Genomic DNA, 16,703 nt, shown 5'->3' with positions numbered 1-16,703 from the left:
AAAGGGGTCATACATGATCCTGAGAAATGTCCTTGAACATTTGAACATGAGTCAGAGGGTTGTCAGGTTTCTACACTGCATCGTGGCATCAAGCCTGAGATGTCTGTGTAAACAAGTATGGAGGACACAAATGCACAGACGCAGTCGAGCTGTTTACTGCTGATGAGGAAGGAAAATAGTCTGTTGGATATTAAAGCAGCATTTATTAGAGTAAGAACAGATACTTGTGTCCTTCATTTGATCCCCGTCAATTTACAGAAGACTTAAGGACCCTTTGACTTCTAACATACAGCTGCATGTTTACAATTTTATTATTTATTGATTGATTTCTAGCAAAGCGAGACTTTACTGATTAAAGACATATAATCAGACATATTACTGTTACTTTCTGAAAAAGACTCACATAAAGCAGATTTATCACAAGCAAACATCAAGACGCATCCTTCATGGCTTAAAGTTGCAGTGGGACTCTTTCGCCATCTGGTGGTTGTAACAGTTATGACAACTGTTCCTGCATATAGGGAGTGCAGAATTATTAGGAAAGTTGTATTTTTGAGGAATAATTTTATTATTGAACAACAACCATGTTCTCAATGAACCCAAAAAACTCATTAATATCAAAGCTGAATGTTTTTGGAAGTAGTTTTTAGTTTGTTTTTAGTTTTAGCTATTTTAGGGGGATATCTGTGTGTGCAGGTGACTATTACTGTGCATAATTATTAGGCAACTTAACAAAAAACAAATATATACCCATTTCAATTATTTATTTTTACCAGTGAAACCAATATAACATCTCCACATTCACAAATATACATTTCTGACATTCAAAAACAAAAACAAATCAGCGACCAATATAGCCACCTTTCTTTGCAAGGACACTCAAAAGCCTGCCATCCATGGATTCTGTCAGTGTTTTGATCTGTTCACCATCAACATTGCGTGCAGCAGCAACCACAGCCTCCCAGACACTGTTCAGAGAGGTGTACTGTTTTCCCTCCTTGTAAATCTCACATTTGATGATGGACCACAGGTTCTCAATGGGGTTCAGATCAGGTGAACAAGGTGGCCATGTCATTAGTTTTTCTTCTTTTATACCCTTTCTTACCAGCCACGCTGTGGAGTACTTGGACGCGTGTGATGGAGCATTGTCCTGCATGGAAATCATGTTTTTCTTGAAGGATGCAGACTTCTTCCTGTACCACTGCTTGAAGAAGGTGTCTTCCAGAAACTGGCAGTAGGACTGGGAGTTGAGTCCAGTCCCAGTAGGACTGGGAGTTGAGCTGCATTTACTCCTTATGCAGCATAAGGAGTAAATACAGAATATTAACCAAAGTTGTGATTAAAACACCTTTTACAAATGCACAAAAAAACCCAAAAAAGAAATCTTTCTACCTTCTGCAAAGTTCATCGCCCCAGAAAAGACAAGAGCAGCAAATTCTCCAACACTGAAACCTGCAGCAGCGACACACATCTCAATGGCCTGTGTACAGCAGGAAACAAGTCAAAAAAAATAAAAATAAAAATGTAACAGCCTCCCGATTATGACCGATATATCATTTATGTCACTGATACATCCGTAACTGAAATTAACTCAGAACAATTTGTTTATTTTTTTAAATGGTCATTCAGAATCAGAAGATTATTTACGTGGTGTTTTTGGTGGGAGTGAAACAACAATCTACTGATAAAAACAATAAAAACAAGATGTGATAATAAGAAATAACCACTGTTGGAAGCCTTATTTACTCTATCGCCTTAATCAGGTGCAGTAATTAAAGTTGAAATGAGAAACTTTGCATTTGAAAGATGCTCTTCTACTGGGCACTCAAAATGCTTTCTTACAACAAGCATCATTCATCCACACCTTCATACATAATGTGCGCACATTTTAAATATAAATTAATATTACTGTAGCAGTATTTTTTTATTTTTATTAAAAAGATAAAATGGCCACATTTAAGAAGGCAGGACCTGCAGTTATTGTCCTTTTTCCAGACATTTATCTGGCACTTACTTTGGGGTTTTCTTGGTTGAGTCTCTCCACAGCAGCCAGGGAGGTGACAAACACCGCCGGCTGACAGTGAACCGTTTTCTGCAGGTCAAATTCAAATTCAAATTTTATTTGTCACGTACACAGTCACACAGAGTACGATATGCAGTGAAATGCTTAGACAACTGCTCGTGACCTAAAGAAAAAAAGTGACAGTGACACATGAAAGGCAGTCGCGTTTTAATCAGTAGAGATGAAAGAGCAAACCATGTACCGTAGTTTTGATTTATTTATTTTTAGCACAACACCAGAACAACCCCATGTGCCCATAATTTGCAGTACTTCAGAAAAAAAAGGAGTGAACATAAAAGGGAGTAAAATGTTGTGTCAGGTAATTTCAAATGCAGCATTTCTATCACCTCAACAAACACTAACTGTGTCACAGTGTGTTGCTAGCTAAAGCTCCACTTGCTGTATTTCACAGGAAGAGAAAGAGTGAGAGCTAACTTCACTCAGAGATATAGAAAGAAAGAGAAAGAAACCAGGCTGTATTTAAAGGTAAGGACTGCTTAGTGATATTTGATAAAATGTAATTGTATTTTAACAGGGACATAAAGTGCTTGTCTTACTCCCTTCTTCTAGCTCGAAATTACTTGCCAAGTGGTAAGGACCGTTCATGGTCACACGGTGAGAACATTGGTGTTGACTATGAAGAGATATGGTCAGACAGGGGAGGGGCCAGTCAGATTTATCAACTCAACCTCCTTAAAGCATGGAGAGAGGCTGAAACCAATCTCTGGTGAGCCCGGTTAAGGAAAGAGATGAGTTGGTGCCTGAGATGCCAAATTCCAACATCCTCATTCCCGCCATTCAGATAACAGTCTCACACAGGCCCAGAGAGCAGATGTTGCTGCATTGCAGATGTGTTATACCCCCTGTCCAGCCGAATGACTCTCAAAAAGAAAATTTTGCAGAAGATCAATGTGATCGCTTGGATCACTGGAATTATCATCTCAATATCTCTTGTCCTTCTTTCATTTCAGACGTCTTGAAAACAAGTTTTAACAAAGTCCTGGAGAAGTGCCCAATGCTGGAGGACCTCCTGCTTTACCCCTGGCTCAGATAAACTCCTCTCTGACACAAACACACACGCATACTGAATTCACATCTTGCCATACAAATGTGATACAGTAACCAACTTTCTTTCTTTCAGAAAAAAAGAAAATTGGGAGATTCAAAATTTTCCTCACAGTAATGTTTGCATCAGTCTATCAGATGAATCCCCTCCAAGTCCAATATTTACATCAGTTACAGTGATAATGCTTGGTGTCTACTTTCAGCCACCGCAGTAGAATGCCAGGAATGAATCTCATTGAAATTGTAGTTGCATTTGCTATTTAATTTAATTGTCATGGATGATACACAGACAACCCAACAGCAAACAGAGGAAAACAATGGGCTTAAATACACAGAGGGATAAATGAGGGAATAAGACACAGGATGAGAGCACAGCTGCGAGAAATCACAAACAACAAGACCATGGGGAAGGAAAACTGAAAACACTAACATAGTCTAAGGAGCTTAGAAAGAAAACGTCTGGACTTCTTTAAGTTGCTTGAAGACGTTCAAGCAAAGTTTAAGTTCTTTTCATCCAAGAAGGTGAAACATCTTCAAGCAACTTCAAGTCCAGACGCTTTCTTTCCAAACTCCTTAGACTACGATGACCTAGATGACTGAGAACCTTCACAGACATGAAAACACTAACATAGCACACAAGACCATCAAAGTAAAACAGCAAACAAGAGACTTTTACAAAGACACAGAGTTGACACAGAGACATGACTGACTGGGGAGAAATTGGGGAACATGGAAACAAGAGTGACTAGACATGACACGTGGGACACAGGGGCAAGGCAAAGTAACAGAAACCTAAAGCCTAAGAATATAACACAAGAAGAAAACAATAAAGAGAACCAAAAACATACTTAAGAATAATCAATGAATATAAATGAACAAACACAAAACACTGGGTCACAGACTCAGTACCATGACAGTTAAATGTACATAATAAATACTTTAAATCAGATGACAATGTAGCTGACACTGTGTTTATTAGTGTGTGGTCAACCACAAATCTTCATACTGTCATCCATACATGAGGTCTTTATACAAACGATGAAAGATAATGAAAGAAACTGTTTAATTGATATGAAATGATTGAATTATATGAAATATTATGGCTTTGTCTGCCAGTGTTTTTCTGTGAACTACTTTGAACTACTGGCAGTCAGTGAAGTCACTGAAAGGCAAGATTCTATGTTGTGTTGCCGTAGTTTCCAGAGTTTACTTATAAAGCTCACTAACAGAATTCAGTTAGAAAAGTCAAGCATTTGAAGGGCGCACATTTGAAGGAATATTAACTCAATATTAACTCATTACGGTTTACATTTTCGAGTTTAAAAGTTCTCCGAAATTACAATGAAAAAGGAAACAAGAAAAATTACCACTCCAGCCGATAAGAAAGATTCAGGAGATCAAGGTAAGTAAAATAATAAAATCAAATCCTGGTAAAATCCAAATCCTAGAAATGTTGACACTGTGTGAATCATTTTTGGAGCAATTGAATCATATGTTTGATTGAAAATAGCTTTAATACAAGATGTCTAATCAAAGAAAGGTTACCGGTCTTTTGGTAAAATAATGTAATAAGTTTATTCTTGGACTCAACAGTAAAAACAGACCAACAAGTGTCATCAAGATCTAAGACTTAGTAAACCTAGTATCAATTCGCACTGGTCAGTTTTTTTATCCCAAGAATAAACTTGTGATAATTTAAGCAAAAGCAATTTCAAATTCTTTGCCATCAAACTGCTTCCAGTCCTGATGTCGGGGACTCTTTTTCACCACTGTGTTGTTGTCGTTTATAGATTGTAAAAGCAGGACTGCTAAAAGAAAGGCCAGTCCTGAAAAGAAGACCCCAATAAAAAGGAGGAGGGTCGCTGAGCAGGCTGGTCCTTCCACCAGCTCAGATGTGGTCAGAGGAGTGAAGCGCAAGGTTGTGCAAGATGAAGAGGGCACAACAAAGAAAGCAAAGAAGGCTAAACTTCTCGACCATATGAGCGGTGACAAGGAGCAAGCATCCTCCTCGTTGGACTCTGGTAAAGGTAGGCTAATTAGTTGAATAAGGGGGTAGATTAAGTGTGGTTGCTAGGTTTAAGATATTAGTGTTTAGTGTTTGTGTCTATCATCCAGTGAGCTGATGTGCTTTTGGTGTTTTCCACATCTCCAGACTTGAACAACAAACAGGTGTGCGCAAAAAATGGCAAAAGAAAGGCCGCGGGAGACAACAGAGAGTCACCCAAGAAAAAAAAAAGGAATGTGGACCAGGACAAAAAATCAGTGGCAGACCAAAAACGTAAGTAGCAAGCAGCTTGGGTTTTATATTCAGGGGAAGGGCAAAAGGAACATTTAGGCTACAGAGGAGAGTAATTTGTGTCACAGCTGTAATAAAACAAGATTTGTTGTTTTGTCTGTTCAGGTGAATTCCAAGCCAGATATGTGGAGGAGCACCAGCTCGGAGAAGGAGGCTGCGGAGCAGTGTTTGCTGGCTACCGGATAGAAGATCGTTTTCCAGTAAGTGTTCAGATGATGGTAGTAAGACAGGCAGTAACGCAGATAATGGATAATATCGTAAACTGAGACGTCTGCTGTGTTTCCACCTTTCATTATGTCATACTGAGGAAATGCTCACCAATGCTCTGTGTCTTCTAGGTTGCCATCAAACACATTCCCAAAAATAAAGTCTACTGCAAAATGGCGGTAAGCGTCCAACACTTGAATCAGTTTTACATTACTGGATTGAATGCGGCGTTCCTCATCATCCACTTTGTTGTAATATTTCAGGATGAAAGCGGGAAGAAGCTCTCAGTGGAAGTGGCCATTATGGTTAAACTTGCAGGTGAAGCAGAAGGGTCAGTGGGAATATCAGCACCTGTGTCCTTGCTGGAGTGGTTCGACCTTGGCAAAGAGCTGATCCTGGTGCTGGAGAGACCTGTCCCCGCTGTGGACCTGCAAAAATACAAAGCAGAAAATGGAAGAACTTTACCAGAGGACAAGGCCAAGGTAGGTTGACTGGGAGAACCTTAGACTGTACAGCATTCAATCAAGGCAGAAAAGCATTAACTCATTATTGTGTTTTTCATCTTTTCCAGGTCATTCTGAAGCAACTAGTTGATGCTGTAAAGGAACTTGAGGATAAACACATCTTTCATCGGGACATCAAGGGAGAAAACATTCTGATTGAGACCGGCTCAGATGTGCCTCGAGTTCGCATCATTGACTTTGGACTGAGCTGCTTTGTTAAGCAGCGATCTCTGTATCGCATCTTCTATGGTAACATATTCTGCTCCTGCTTTTCACAGATGTAACAATTTGTGTCTTTTGTTTTAGAAGAAATTGCAATTGTGTCTGTTTGTTAGGCACTCCTCTTCACACCCCTCCCGAGTGGTACAGGAGGAGCTGCTACAGGTGTGGACCCACCACGGTGTGGCAAATGGGAGTGGTGTTGTATGAAGCGCTTCATGCACGGGACTTTAGTACCGAGAGGTTCCTCACAAAGAAACTGAGCATCAAAAAGCGTCTGTCCACAGGTAAGAAAACTTCACACTTCCAGATTCACTGATGCCTTGGATCACTAGAACTATCATCTTCATCTTTTTGATCTTTTCTTTCTTTCAAGAATGCCGGAATTTCTTGGACGCATGTTTAACTACAGTCCCGGAGAAGCGCCCAACACTGGAGGAGCTCCAGCTTCACCCCTGGCTAAGATAACACACACAAACACACAATTCACACCTTATCATATAAGTATGATACATTGTAGTAACTTCCTTTCTTTTTTCTGTTGGACAGGAATAGATAGAATGGGTCAATCTTAAAAAATAAATAAATAAAAATTTAGCTTTTTTGGAGTTCCTGTAACCCCCCCAGCCATCCCAGGAAAGGGGATCTCTCTTTGAATGGGCTTTCCCGAGGTTTCTTCCCATCGATCTGGCCCCCTGGGGAGTTTTTCCTCGTCTTCATAGAGAGCTTGGGCTGGGTCAGGAGCTCCATCAAAACTGTCTTTATTTGATGACATTAAAGTCATCAAATAAAGATGTGTTTTACTTAAAGTAAAATTTGATCAAAATAAAACTTGTTTAATTCATCTTTGCTGAGGATTCTCCTTCATTACTATTTTGTTTTGTTTTTTTGTTTTGTTTTTTTTTACCCATGGTGCATTTTGACAAATAAGAAAACTGAATCAGGTTAAAGTGTGCACAAAGACAGTCACACTGCAAATGATCTGAAGACTTGCATCTGTTGCTCTAACCCCCAACTAGTTTAGACAGATTTCCTGGTTCTACCAGAGGTTTTTTCCTTCAAGAAGGGAGTTTTTCCTTCCCACTGTTGCTGAGTGTTTGCTCATAGTGGGTTGTAAAAGCATAAAAGTTAATAAGAGGCATTCATAGCAGAGTTATCACAGCGGGAACTATATAGCTTAAATGTACAATTTCTACAGGACGAATTATAACTTCATTATGTATAAAAGCTCCTGTGGATAATTACTCCTATTTGTAACTTTACACAAGAGAAAGTTTGCTGTCACACTATTTATAACAGGTTGGATTTTGTCCTCTGAGTTGAGCCTTTGGTTGCAGTTTATTGAAGAATTTCCTCTAAAGTAGCTGTTGATAAAGATTTAAAGTCCTGTTTATATACAGAAATATGCTTTAGTTCATGTTTTTTTACATGTCTGCCTCAGTGGATCAGTAGAAGATCTGGCACAGGAAACTAGATGATGAAAAAAGGGTACGAATACACATATATATCTATATCTATATAGATACAGATATATATACACACACACACAGGTTGCAATGTAGTATTTTCATTTTTTCTTAGCATTTCTTTAACGTCTTGGTGCAAAAGAATACCTGCATTTGTGTGTAAAGAAATGTTACATATATACTAAAAACAGTTGGAAAAAAGAACTACAAATTTGGAAAGGAATTTATTCATGTTCTTACTCATAGATGGAGTACATGGTTTAAAAAACACTGAGGAAACAGATATGAGGCGGCTGTATCAACATAAAAACATTAATACAGTTAAAAATGAATAAAAAGTTGCACGCTTAAACTTATTTCTCTACAGTTTGTACAATTAATCCATGTAACAATAGGTTCTCTCTTAATATAGTAGTTAATTAAAATATCTTTACATAAAAATACATTTTTAAGTACTCTCCGGTGGAAGTCTGTTGTGGCTTATGTTTCTAAATGACACAACCATAAAGCAGCCCACAGAATATACAAATATGTCTTTGATAAGTGAATGTTGGCTCCCACAATGGCCTGTTAAGTTATTGCAAAAATAATTTACTGCATAATATGTCAGATTAGAACATGTTATAAGCACAAAACTGAAGGGGAAACAATAAAAACAAAAATTAAAAAACAAATACTAAATTAAGTTAAAGGATATTTCTTACTATACTATATAATTGTATAATGTTGCGTTTGATTGCAAAAGAAAACCCACCAAGAAAAAAAGAAAGAAAGAAAAAGAGAGAATAGAGTTTGATTTATTCAAAACACATTCTTTTCTTTTATTTAAGCTGTAGCGAGATTCAAATGGACAAAAGAGAAAGAAAAATATTACAGATTTGTTTTATTAATCATGAATAAACTTTATTATACACAACTCTAAATTTCAGTTGGTCTTAGTCAGATGTGTTTTTAATTAAATCCTGCAACACTGTGCTCGCTGCCATCACTTTATATCTTAGTGTGCAATTCAAATATATACTTATTACAATATTTTTCCCCCTTAACTCTCAACTCGCGTTTTTAAAATGTCTGTGATCATATTTGTCCGTTGACTTCTGTCTGGGCCTCGAACGATTCATCAGGCAGGTTGGCAGCCTCCAGCTGATGCTCCAGACTTTCATCATCGCCTCTATTCTGATCAACTCTTATCTTAAACTTAGTGATGACCTCATTACTGGCCAGCGCGCCCTCCTTTTTAGGGCACGTGGGCTTTGATAACAGCCGGCTTTCCAGTCGCTCTGCAAAGAAAATTCACAAAACATTTCTTATTTGGTAAGCTTGTTAACAAATTTTAGTTCAGTTTTGCTGAAAGTTATAGCATGCATCAGGTAAGAAGCAATTGGTTTTTAAAAAGCATATACATTCCCCAAAACATTTTTATTATGTGCATTTTGGAGAATAAAAGATTGTACACAATTTCCCTTTTTAAAGTAAAAAGATTATTAAGTCTAATTCTTACTTATTCAGTAGATTAAAGTATTGAAACATCATTATTCATAAAATATGCACATTACAAAATTAAAGTTATTCAAAAATTACTCAAGTACTTACTCCAATACTCACATTATTCAAGTAAATTTAATTTTTGCCAATGTAATGTCACATAAAATCTTAATCTGAATAAGGGATTTGAACCCCACTGTCACGGCCAGGGGATCAGCAGGCCGCTGACTAGTAGTGTTCTCTCTCTTGCTCTCTCTCTCTCTCTCTTGCTCTCTCTCTCGCTCTCTCGCCAGGGCGGAACTCATGGTGGGTTCACGCCCTCGGCCCACGCCCCTCTGAAGAGGAAACACCTGGGCCTCATCAGTGCAGCCAGCATTTAAGCCAGGGAGTGGCTTCTACTCATCGCTGGATCGTTGTGTGTGACTCGCGTCAGTGCAGCCCGGCTCTGAGCAAGTTCTCTTTTGCTTCCCTGTGCAAAACCTCTAACGTGTGTTTCCTTCTGTACATAGATCCCCTGGACCCGACTCTGCATTCCCCGAGCGGATTCCCTTTTTGTGTGAGTGTTTGGAGAGAGAGTCAGAAGAGGAGCAAGTGTCTTTTCCCTACCTGGATTTCCCCGGAGCCTTTTCCCTGTCACCGCTTTGTATATAGCACTATCCCCTGCACTGTTTGTATATACACCTGGTGGAACTGTAATAAATACTGACTGTGCCTCTGAGTCCTGCGTGTGAGTCCTCAAGCGAACCGTGACACCCACACAGATGAGAGCTTAGCAGTGAAGCTCTCTCTTAAAATTTGAGTTATAAAGTCAGAAGTTATCACTGACAGAGATCCATGTTCTTTTAACATAAGAAAGAATATTTGCTGAAATTGACATTAATCCAAGCCCTTAAAACGCCATTTTGGATTAAGCATTTCCTTTTAGAAAAGTCTTCAATGAGCAGGAAGCTCCAGTACTGAAAAAAGAAGCCAACATCAACTGCTAAACGTGCTAAAAGTCCCCGTAGACTCCTATGATCAAAACACATACAGTATAAAAGTTATAGGTTACAGATCTGAAAAGTAAAACAAATGTCAAAGTGCAAAAAGACTTATGGTCCCATAGAAGTCTATTCCATTTGCCTGGAATTAGGTGAACACCTTTGTGACAAATTTAATGGCTCAGTCATTTGTTTCATGTCATATTTAATAAAAGACTGACATGGTGGCATGTTGAATTGTCCATTTTGCACATATTTGGTCATTCTAAGCGTCAGAAGGGGAAAGATCATTCTGGGAATGCCTACTGGCGAAGGATGTGTGACTGACAAGTCCAGTGTGTGAAGTTTAACTACAGTCTAAGGAGCTTGGAAAGAAAAGCATCTGGACTTCTTTAAGTTTCTTGAAGATGTTTCACCTCTCATCTGAGAAGCTTCTTCAGTTCAGAATTTCTTCAGAGAACTGAAGAAGCTTCTTGAATGAGAGGTGAAACATCTTCAAGAAACTTAAAGAAGTCCAGATGCTTTTCTTTCCAAGCTCCTTAGACTACGATGACCTGAACGACTGAGAACCTTAACAGACAGTTCTTCCCTTCATTCATCATGCCTGATTTCAAAACACCAAGATGGCAGTCGTGAAAACACTCATCTTGAGTCTTCATGGGACTACGGTGAGATCAGTTATGCCTCTTATGATGCTGTCCCAGACTTCAAAGCAGTATAAAACATGTTTGCAGCCTGTAACAACTGTGCATGCGGTTATTTTTCGTTTTAAGATTTCCGTGTTTAAATCATAATAAGATTTAGTTTTAATTTTAATTAACTTGAGGTGAGTCAGATTCTTTCATTCAAGTCACTGAATGAATCTCTTGACATGTTTGGGGGTAGGTGCCTTTTGTAGCATTTTAATGCAATTATCTGACAGATTATATGGTCTACACTGTTATTAACTATACTAACACTCTGTTCCAGAAGTCTGTGCTGCAAAGAGGCAAAGTGAATACGGCACCTGCAGGAGTAATGGGGGTCATCAGTCGGTTCAGCTGGATGTTCCAGTGCCGTACATGTTGACTGGCATTCCTCAGCCTCTCCTGAACCTCCTGGAAACAAAAATCATGCAGGCATCCTCATCAGTGTTGTTTTAGAAGAGCACTAAATACGATGCTGCTCACAAAGCCAGTCAAAACAAACTTGTTCACCTCCAGACGCTGGTGGCTTCTTTGGCGAGATGCCTGCAGATCCTGGAGCTCCTGAGAGGCAGAGTTGAGGGCTGAGGGGGTGTCCTCATCGGGACTGCCATCTGACAGCTCCTGTATGGGGCTGAGGTTTTGCATTGTACGTTGCTGCTCCTGGAGGAGCTGGAAATGTTTCTTCTTTTCATCTTCAGCCTGCAGCAACCTGAAGGAGGGGAAAAAGGGAAGAAGCAACTGAAAATGTTAATACTTCTCATGGATATATCAGATCTCCATCACAAATAAAATAAGTTAGAAATCCATTGTTACCGCTCAAGCTCCAGTCTGGCCCTCTCCTCCTCCAGCCGAGCCTGGATCTCCATATTAAGGGCAACTTCCAGCTGCTGCTGTGTCAGCTCCAGCTCCCTGATCCTCTTCTTCTGTTGTTCAGCCTCCTTTTCCTTCACCTGCATCTCAGCCTGCATGCTGTCTTTTATCTATGCACACACACAGCTACATAAACAGATGCACCAACAGAGCGGTATAAACTGACCTATTCCTGAATCACCTTTTCCTGGACTGTCATAACCATTTTTCCAAATCATTAAAGACTAGGTGTGAATTTTATAATGACAGTCAACATTTTGCTGCAGTTCTCAAAGATCAAAGTCAAGGAGAAAAGACTCTGTACATAATTGGTGTCAAGTGGAAAACTTTTTTTTTACCATCTCAGCCTCTTTCAGCTGTCTTTCCAGTTCCATCTGCACCTCCCTCTGCTTCCTCCGCTCTCTCTCCTCTGCCTCCCTTCGGCGAGTTTCCAGTTCCCGTGCATGCTGTGAAACAGATGAAAGAGCCATTGTTTGGTTTGTGTTTTCACCTCTATCCAGCAGGTACACCAACAGTCCAGCATAGAGCGGCTGAGTGAATGTGGTCTGGACTCTGTGGAGGAGAGTCATGGTTTCAGAGACGCTGTAGAACATAGGTGTCAAACTCTGGCCCGCGGGCCAAATTTGGCCCGCAGCCTACTTACATTTGGCCCGCGAATACATACCAAATTACTATCAGAGCTGGCCTACTGGTATTATACAGCTAATATATATATTGTTTAGTATTAAGCTTTGCTTGTTCCATATTCAGTTTTTCAGCAAAACGTGTTTGAGTCCATAAGAAAAGATTCATTCTTATATCTGGAGGAATAAATATATTTCAATAAATATTAACGTTAGCCCGCGACTTTGTTCCAGTTTTGAATTTTGGCCCACTGTGTATTTGAGTTTGACACCCCTGCTCTAAAAGAACAATAAATGTTTTTCCACAAAAAAGCAAAACCAAAGGCTCTGAGCCTGGCCTTTTAACGGCTTCACCTACTTTGGAGTTTTTTAAAAACTTCAATACTAGCGTTTTATCTTTCCTGACTTTGTTTAACTTTACTTTTAAATAACCCTTTAATCTCTGGGAAATAATAAAATCATCTTCAGTTTTAGTTTTTTCTTGAGCAAAATACATAGAAGACAGCAGATGCATCCAATAAATTTCTCCCGAGTAGGCTGACTCAGTCAAAAAGGCTCACTGTCTGGTGATATATCTTAATCTCGTGTGGTTTTACATTGCTGTAAAAACTTTATTACTACAGATATCTAATAAAAAAACAAAACTGCTGTCACAGCCACTACAAACACAGACTTACATTGAGTTCTATGATCCAGAGCATGGTGATGAACAAGAGGTCAAAGGTGACAAAGAGGCAGAAAGTCCTCCTCACATCCGAGATGCATTTCTTCTCTCCGATGTCGTACGCCTCCAATCTCACAGAAACGGCCGGGGAGTTGACAGACCCCATGCCTGTTCTGACAGGGATCTGTGAGTAGCTACCGCTGCTGCTGCCTCCACCACGTCGGCCTTCCATCGCTGGCCACCCCACCTGGGCAGGGCTGGCACCACCTACTGGTCAATTTTAGGAAAGAGTCAGAGGTGGAAGATCATTGGAGCTGGAAGCGAGGCTGGTGTTGGTGATGTGGAGTCACTGTGTGGAGGTTAAAAGCATCACTGCATCTGTAGAAAAGAAGATGAAGAAGGTAAAGAAATAGCAATCTCCTCTCAGGGAGTAAACCTCAGCGATTTTCTAAAGCATCTAAGTCTTTGTAGACATAATAAAAATTCTGACAATCGTCTGCTTCTTTTTTTGAACAACATAGTAAAGCAGAATAAGCTCCATCAGGCTGTGGATTTACATTGTTGAGTTAGATTTTATAACGATTTGTTCATAATACAAAGCTTTTAGAGATCTTTGGGCTTTGCAGTGCTAAGAGTGTTTATGTTTCTGGTTTCTGAGAGCAGAACTAAAAACAAAACAAAACAAAACACAAAACAAACAAAAAAACAAGCACAACACAACCCCCCCAAAATCTAATTCAAACCACTAGTCATGCACAAAACCAACCATATATATGCAAAGTTGTTGATGCTCTCTGTATGGTTGCCACTCGAACTCCTCACCGTATCTCAAAGACTGAACCCTTCAGGAGAAACTCATTTCTGCTGCTTGCGTCTGTGATTTCTTCACTACTCAACGTTTCTGAGATCTGGAATGCAGATCGACTAGTAAATCAAAACGTTCACCTTCTGGCTCAGTTCTCCCGTCACCACCACAGTCTAGTGCAACACCTGAGGTGTCGGATGTCATCCCAGCCTGTTCACATCCAGCAGTAAACTACATGGTGATTGTTCGGATGAAGCCAACAGAAACACAATGTCTGAAAAAAACGTTGTATTACATCTTTTTCTTCATGTAAACGAACGAAACTTCTCTCAAATCCATCAGTCTTTTCACTTACTCTTGAGTTAATTAATCAATGTTTGCATTTCTTACCATTTCCTGCATGAAGAGATTACAACAGCTGCAACTCATTATTTTACAGTACTGAAGTGAGCAGCTTCAAATTGCTCTTTCACTTATAACTGAGCTTAAATTGGACTTTTCTACTAAAAAAACCCTGTAAAAATCACTGTCACATGACCCAGAAAAAGATTTCCGTTATCATCTAGCTTCAATGACTTTTGGACCTCATACCATTAAACACTGTTTACACTGTCTTTGTTTTAAGGAACTGAAACCAGTTGTGCTTTTGCTTTAACTGTCAGCTGCTCTGATACACAGAAAAAAAAGGCAGGATGGAAACGTGATTTGTACAGTCTGGTCCCAGCAGGTTTTCTCTGGTGATGTGGTTTCACAGTCTTGTGACTTTCATGTTTTACATAAATTAGTCTTTTTGGTTCACAAAATGCATCTATTTTAGGGCTTTAGTCAGGTTTAAATTACTGTTAATTACCTGAAAAATAAATCTGTTAAAGAACCATTCAGTCACTTTGTAATGGGACGTATCTTCAGCACAATCGTATGTACTGTGCACCTGAAACTAATATCGTTCACCATTTGGCGCTTCCTTCTCACATGCCAGAGAGCTATTACAGTTACACCGCAGATGGTGTCTAAAACAATTTCACCCTCAACTTCCTAGCAGTTGCATCATTACATTATTTCAGCGTTTGCAGTTATTCCAACTGTTTTATTAATCCTTAACATACTTTTCATTTACTTGTTCAACTTTACAAAATGCCAGTCAAAAAAAAAAACCCAGAAAGTATACGGGACATTGACTGTCATTCAAACCTGAACTTTACCCAGTATTTTCCACATAAATCAGCTAGCACCAACATTAAAACCAATTACATTTGCCACGCTGCAATGGATCCTGGTTTTTATGTGGATGTTGTTTTCACACAGACTGAGCCAGTTAGTACCAGCTTAGCATTGTTTAACCACCACAGCCCAGCTAATGCTGACCATGTCTATCACTTTATAACCACACTGTACCCATTTTTTGATGGCTGCTTCCAGCTCAAATCATCTCAAACTGGTTTCTTGAACATGAAGATGAGTTCACTGTACTCCAATAGAGCATCTTTGGGATGAGGTGGAACGGCAGATTCAAGTCAACAATTAATGAACATGACTTCATGACGCAGTTCTGTCAGCAACAGGGGTCATACCTGCTATAAACAAGGTGTACCTAACAAAGTGGCCAGTAATTGCATATATGCTGTTATGATGGATGTTTATAATAAATATTAACTGAGAGAGAAAAGATACACCAAAGCTACTCTAGGGTAATAACAAAACGAGGGAAATTAACAAACTACATCTAACTGTTTTGGATTCAGAACTATTATTTTCAGCCTTTTATAAGGATTAAAATTTATTTCTGGATTAATTTTGGCAGCTTGAACTAGTTAAAGAAGATGCTGCCTATCCTGACATTTACATGAAAAGTCAAAACTACTATTTAAGCACAATGACGACAGATTCTAGGCAGACAATCCTGTAAAACATGGAAATATGAAGCATCTCTGATGGCTCAACACAGTAAGAAGAAGGGATGGAAATGATGTATAACTAGTTGAATACTGGAATCAGTGTTTTAAGCTGTGATGTAATAAACTAGTGGTGGGAAAATGAAAAAGAAAGAAGACAAATGTTTCCCTTTTGTGTTTTCCCGATTATGTGTCCGATATTTAAAAAAAACAACAACTATCTATCATGTACAAACTCTTTACAGGAATAAACCTGAAACCAATTGTTCTGCTGGGGAAGTTTCGTAAGCGGTACGAAGTTTAAAAAACAACATTCACCTGAGGGAGGCCCCCAGGAGCTCAGGTCTGACTGGTTTCAGCGACCAGAAACTGGAATGTACGGTGAGCAAACTGTGTTAAAATGCAGTGACTGATAAAAGACGGATGAGCACCATCACCATCACAATTAGTTGATCAATATTCTCAATAATATAACAAAAGGCTTTCTTACAGACTGTATTATAATACAAATACAAACCACACATGGATTATTGCATGGTCCTGAAGCCAGCAGCGCCCTTGGTCATGAGATTTGTTTTAAATGTTTGCTGTATTATTGTTTTTAAATCATTGGAGTATACAGATTTTAAAAGTGTTTTATGATTACAATAGTTCGTAAAGTAGCAGAAGTATTCACACATCACAGTGACGCAGGTTAAAGGTTAATTATCAACCTTCTGTGGAGGAAATAAGGTGCTTGTTGTGCATTACGTTCAACATTTTCCTAATGTACCTTCAAACAGCTAATACCGCTTGAGCATTCCTGTCTGTGCCTAATGTCAAGTCATAGTCATGTAGTTTCTCTTTTCAAGTTCTTCTTGATGAAAATCACACTTTAACC

General features: G+C 39.1%; 2 protein-coding genes across 2 annotated transcripts; one reads left to right on the top strand and one right to left on the bottom strand.

Annotated features, from left to right (window-relative positions):
* Positions 1–4,922: 4,922 nt before the first annotated feature.
* Positions 4,923–7,196, top strand: LOC146368910 (serine/threonine-protein kinase pim-2-like; the record flags this gene model as incomplete). Its single annotated transcript, XM_084911395.1, has 8 exons — positions 4,923–5,154; positions 5,280–5,405; positions 5,529–5,623; positions 5,762–5,809; positions 5,894–6,112; positions 6,202–6,382; positions 6,469–6,639; positions 6,729–7,196. Coding segments are annotated over 8 exons (1,164 nt in total), but the record flags the coding sequence as incomplete, so codon positions are not given.
* Positions 7,197–8,895: 1,699 nt separating this feature from the next.
* LOC146368909 (uncharacterized) lies at positions 8,896–14,668 on the bottom strand. The gene is made up of 7 exons (XM_084913604.1): positions 14,072–14,668; positions 13,140–13,504; positions 12,178–12,285; positions 11,783–11,949; positions 11,480–11,678; positions 11,290–11,380; positions 8,896–9,098 (listed from the first exon to the last, which is right to left on the bottom strand). The coding sequence occupies exons 2-7, from the start codon at positions 13,356–13,358 to the stop codon at positions 8,896–8,898; spliced, it is 987 nt and encodes a 328-aa protein (XP_084769730.1). The 5' UTR covers positions 13,359–13,504; positions 14,072–14,668.
* Positions 14,669–16,703: the final 2,035 nt, after the last annotated feature.

The sequence above is a fragment of the Perissodus microlepis genome, chromosome 18 (assembly GCF_051167445.1).
Source record: "Perissodus microlepis isolate ML-2025 ecotype Zambia chromosome 18, ASM5116744v1, whole genome shotgun sequence".
NCBI classification, from domain to species: Eukaryota; Metazoa; Chordata; class Actinopteri; order Cichliformes; family Cichlidae; genus Perissodus; species Perissodus microlepis.
The sequence above is the reverse complement of the archived record's forward strand: the minus strand, read 5'-3'. Positions and strand labels throughout refer to the sequence as shown.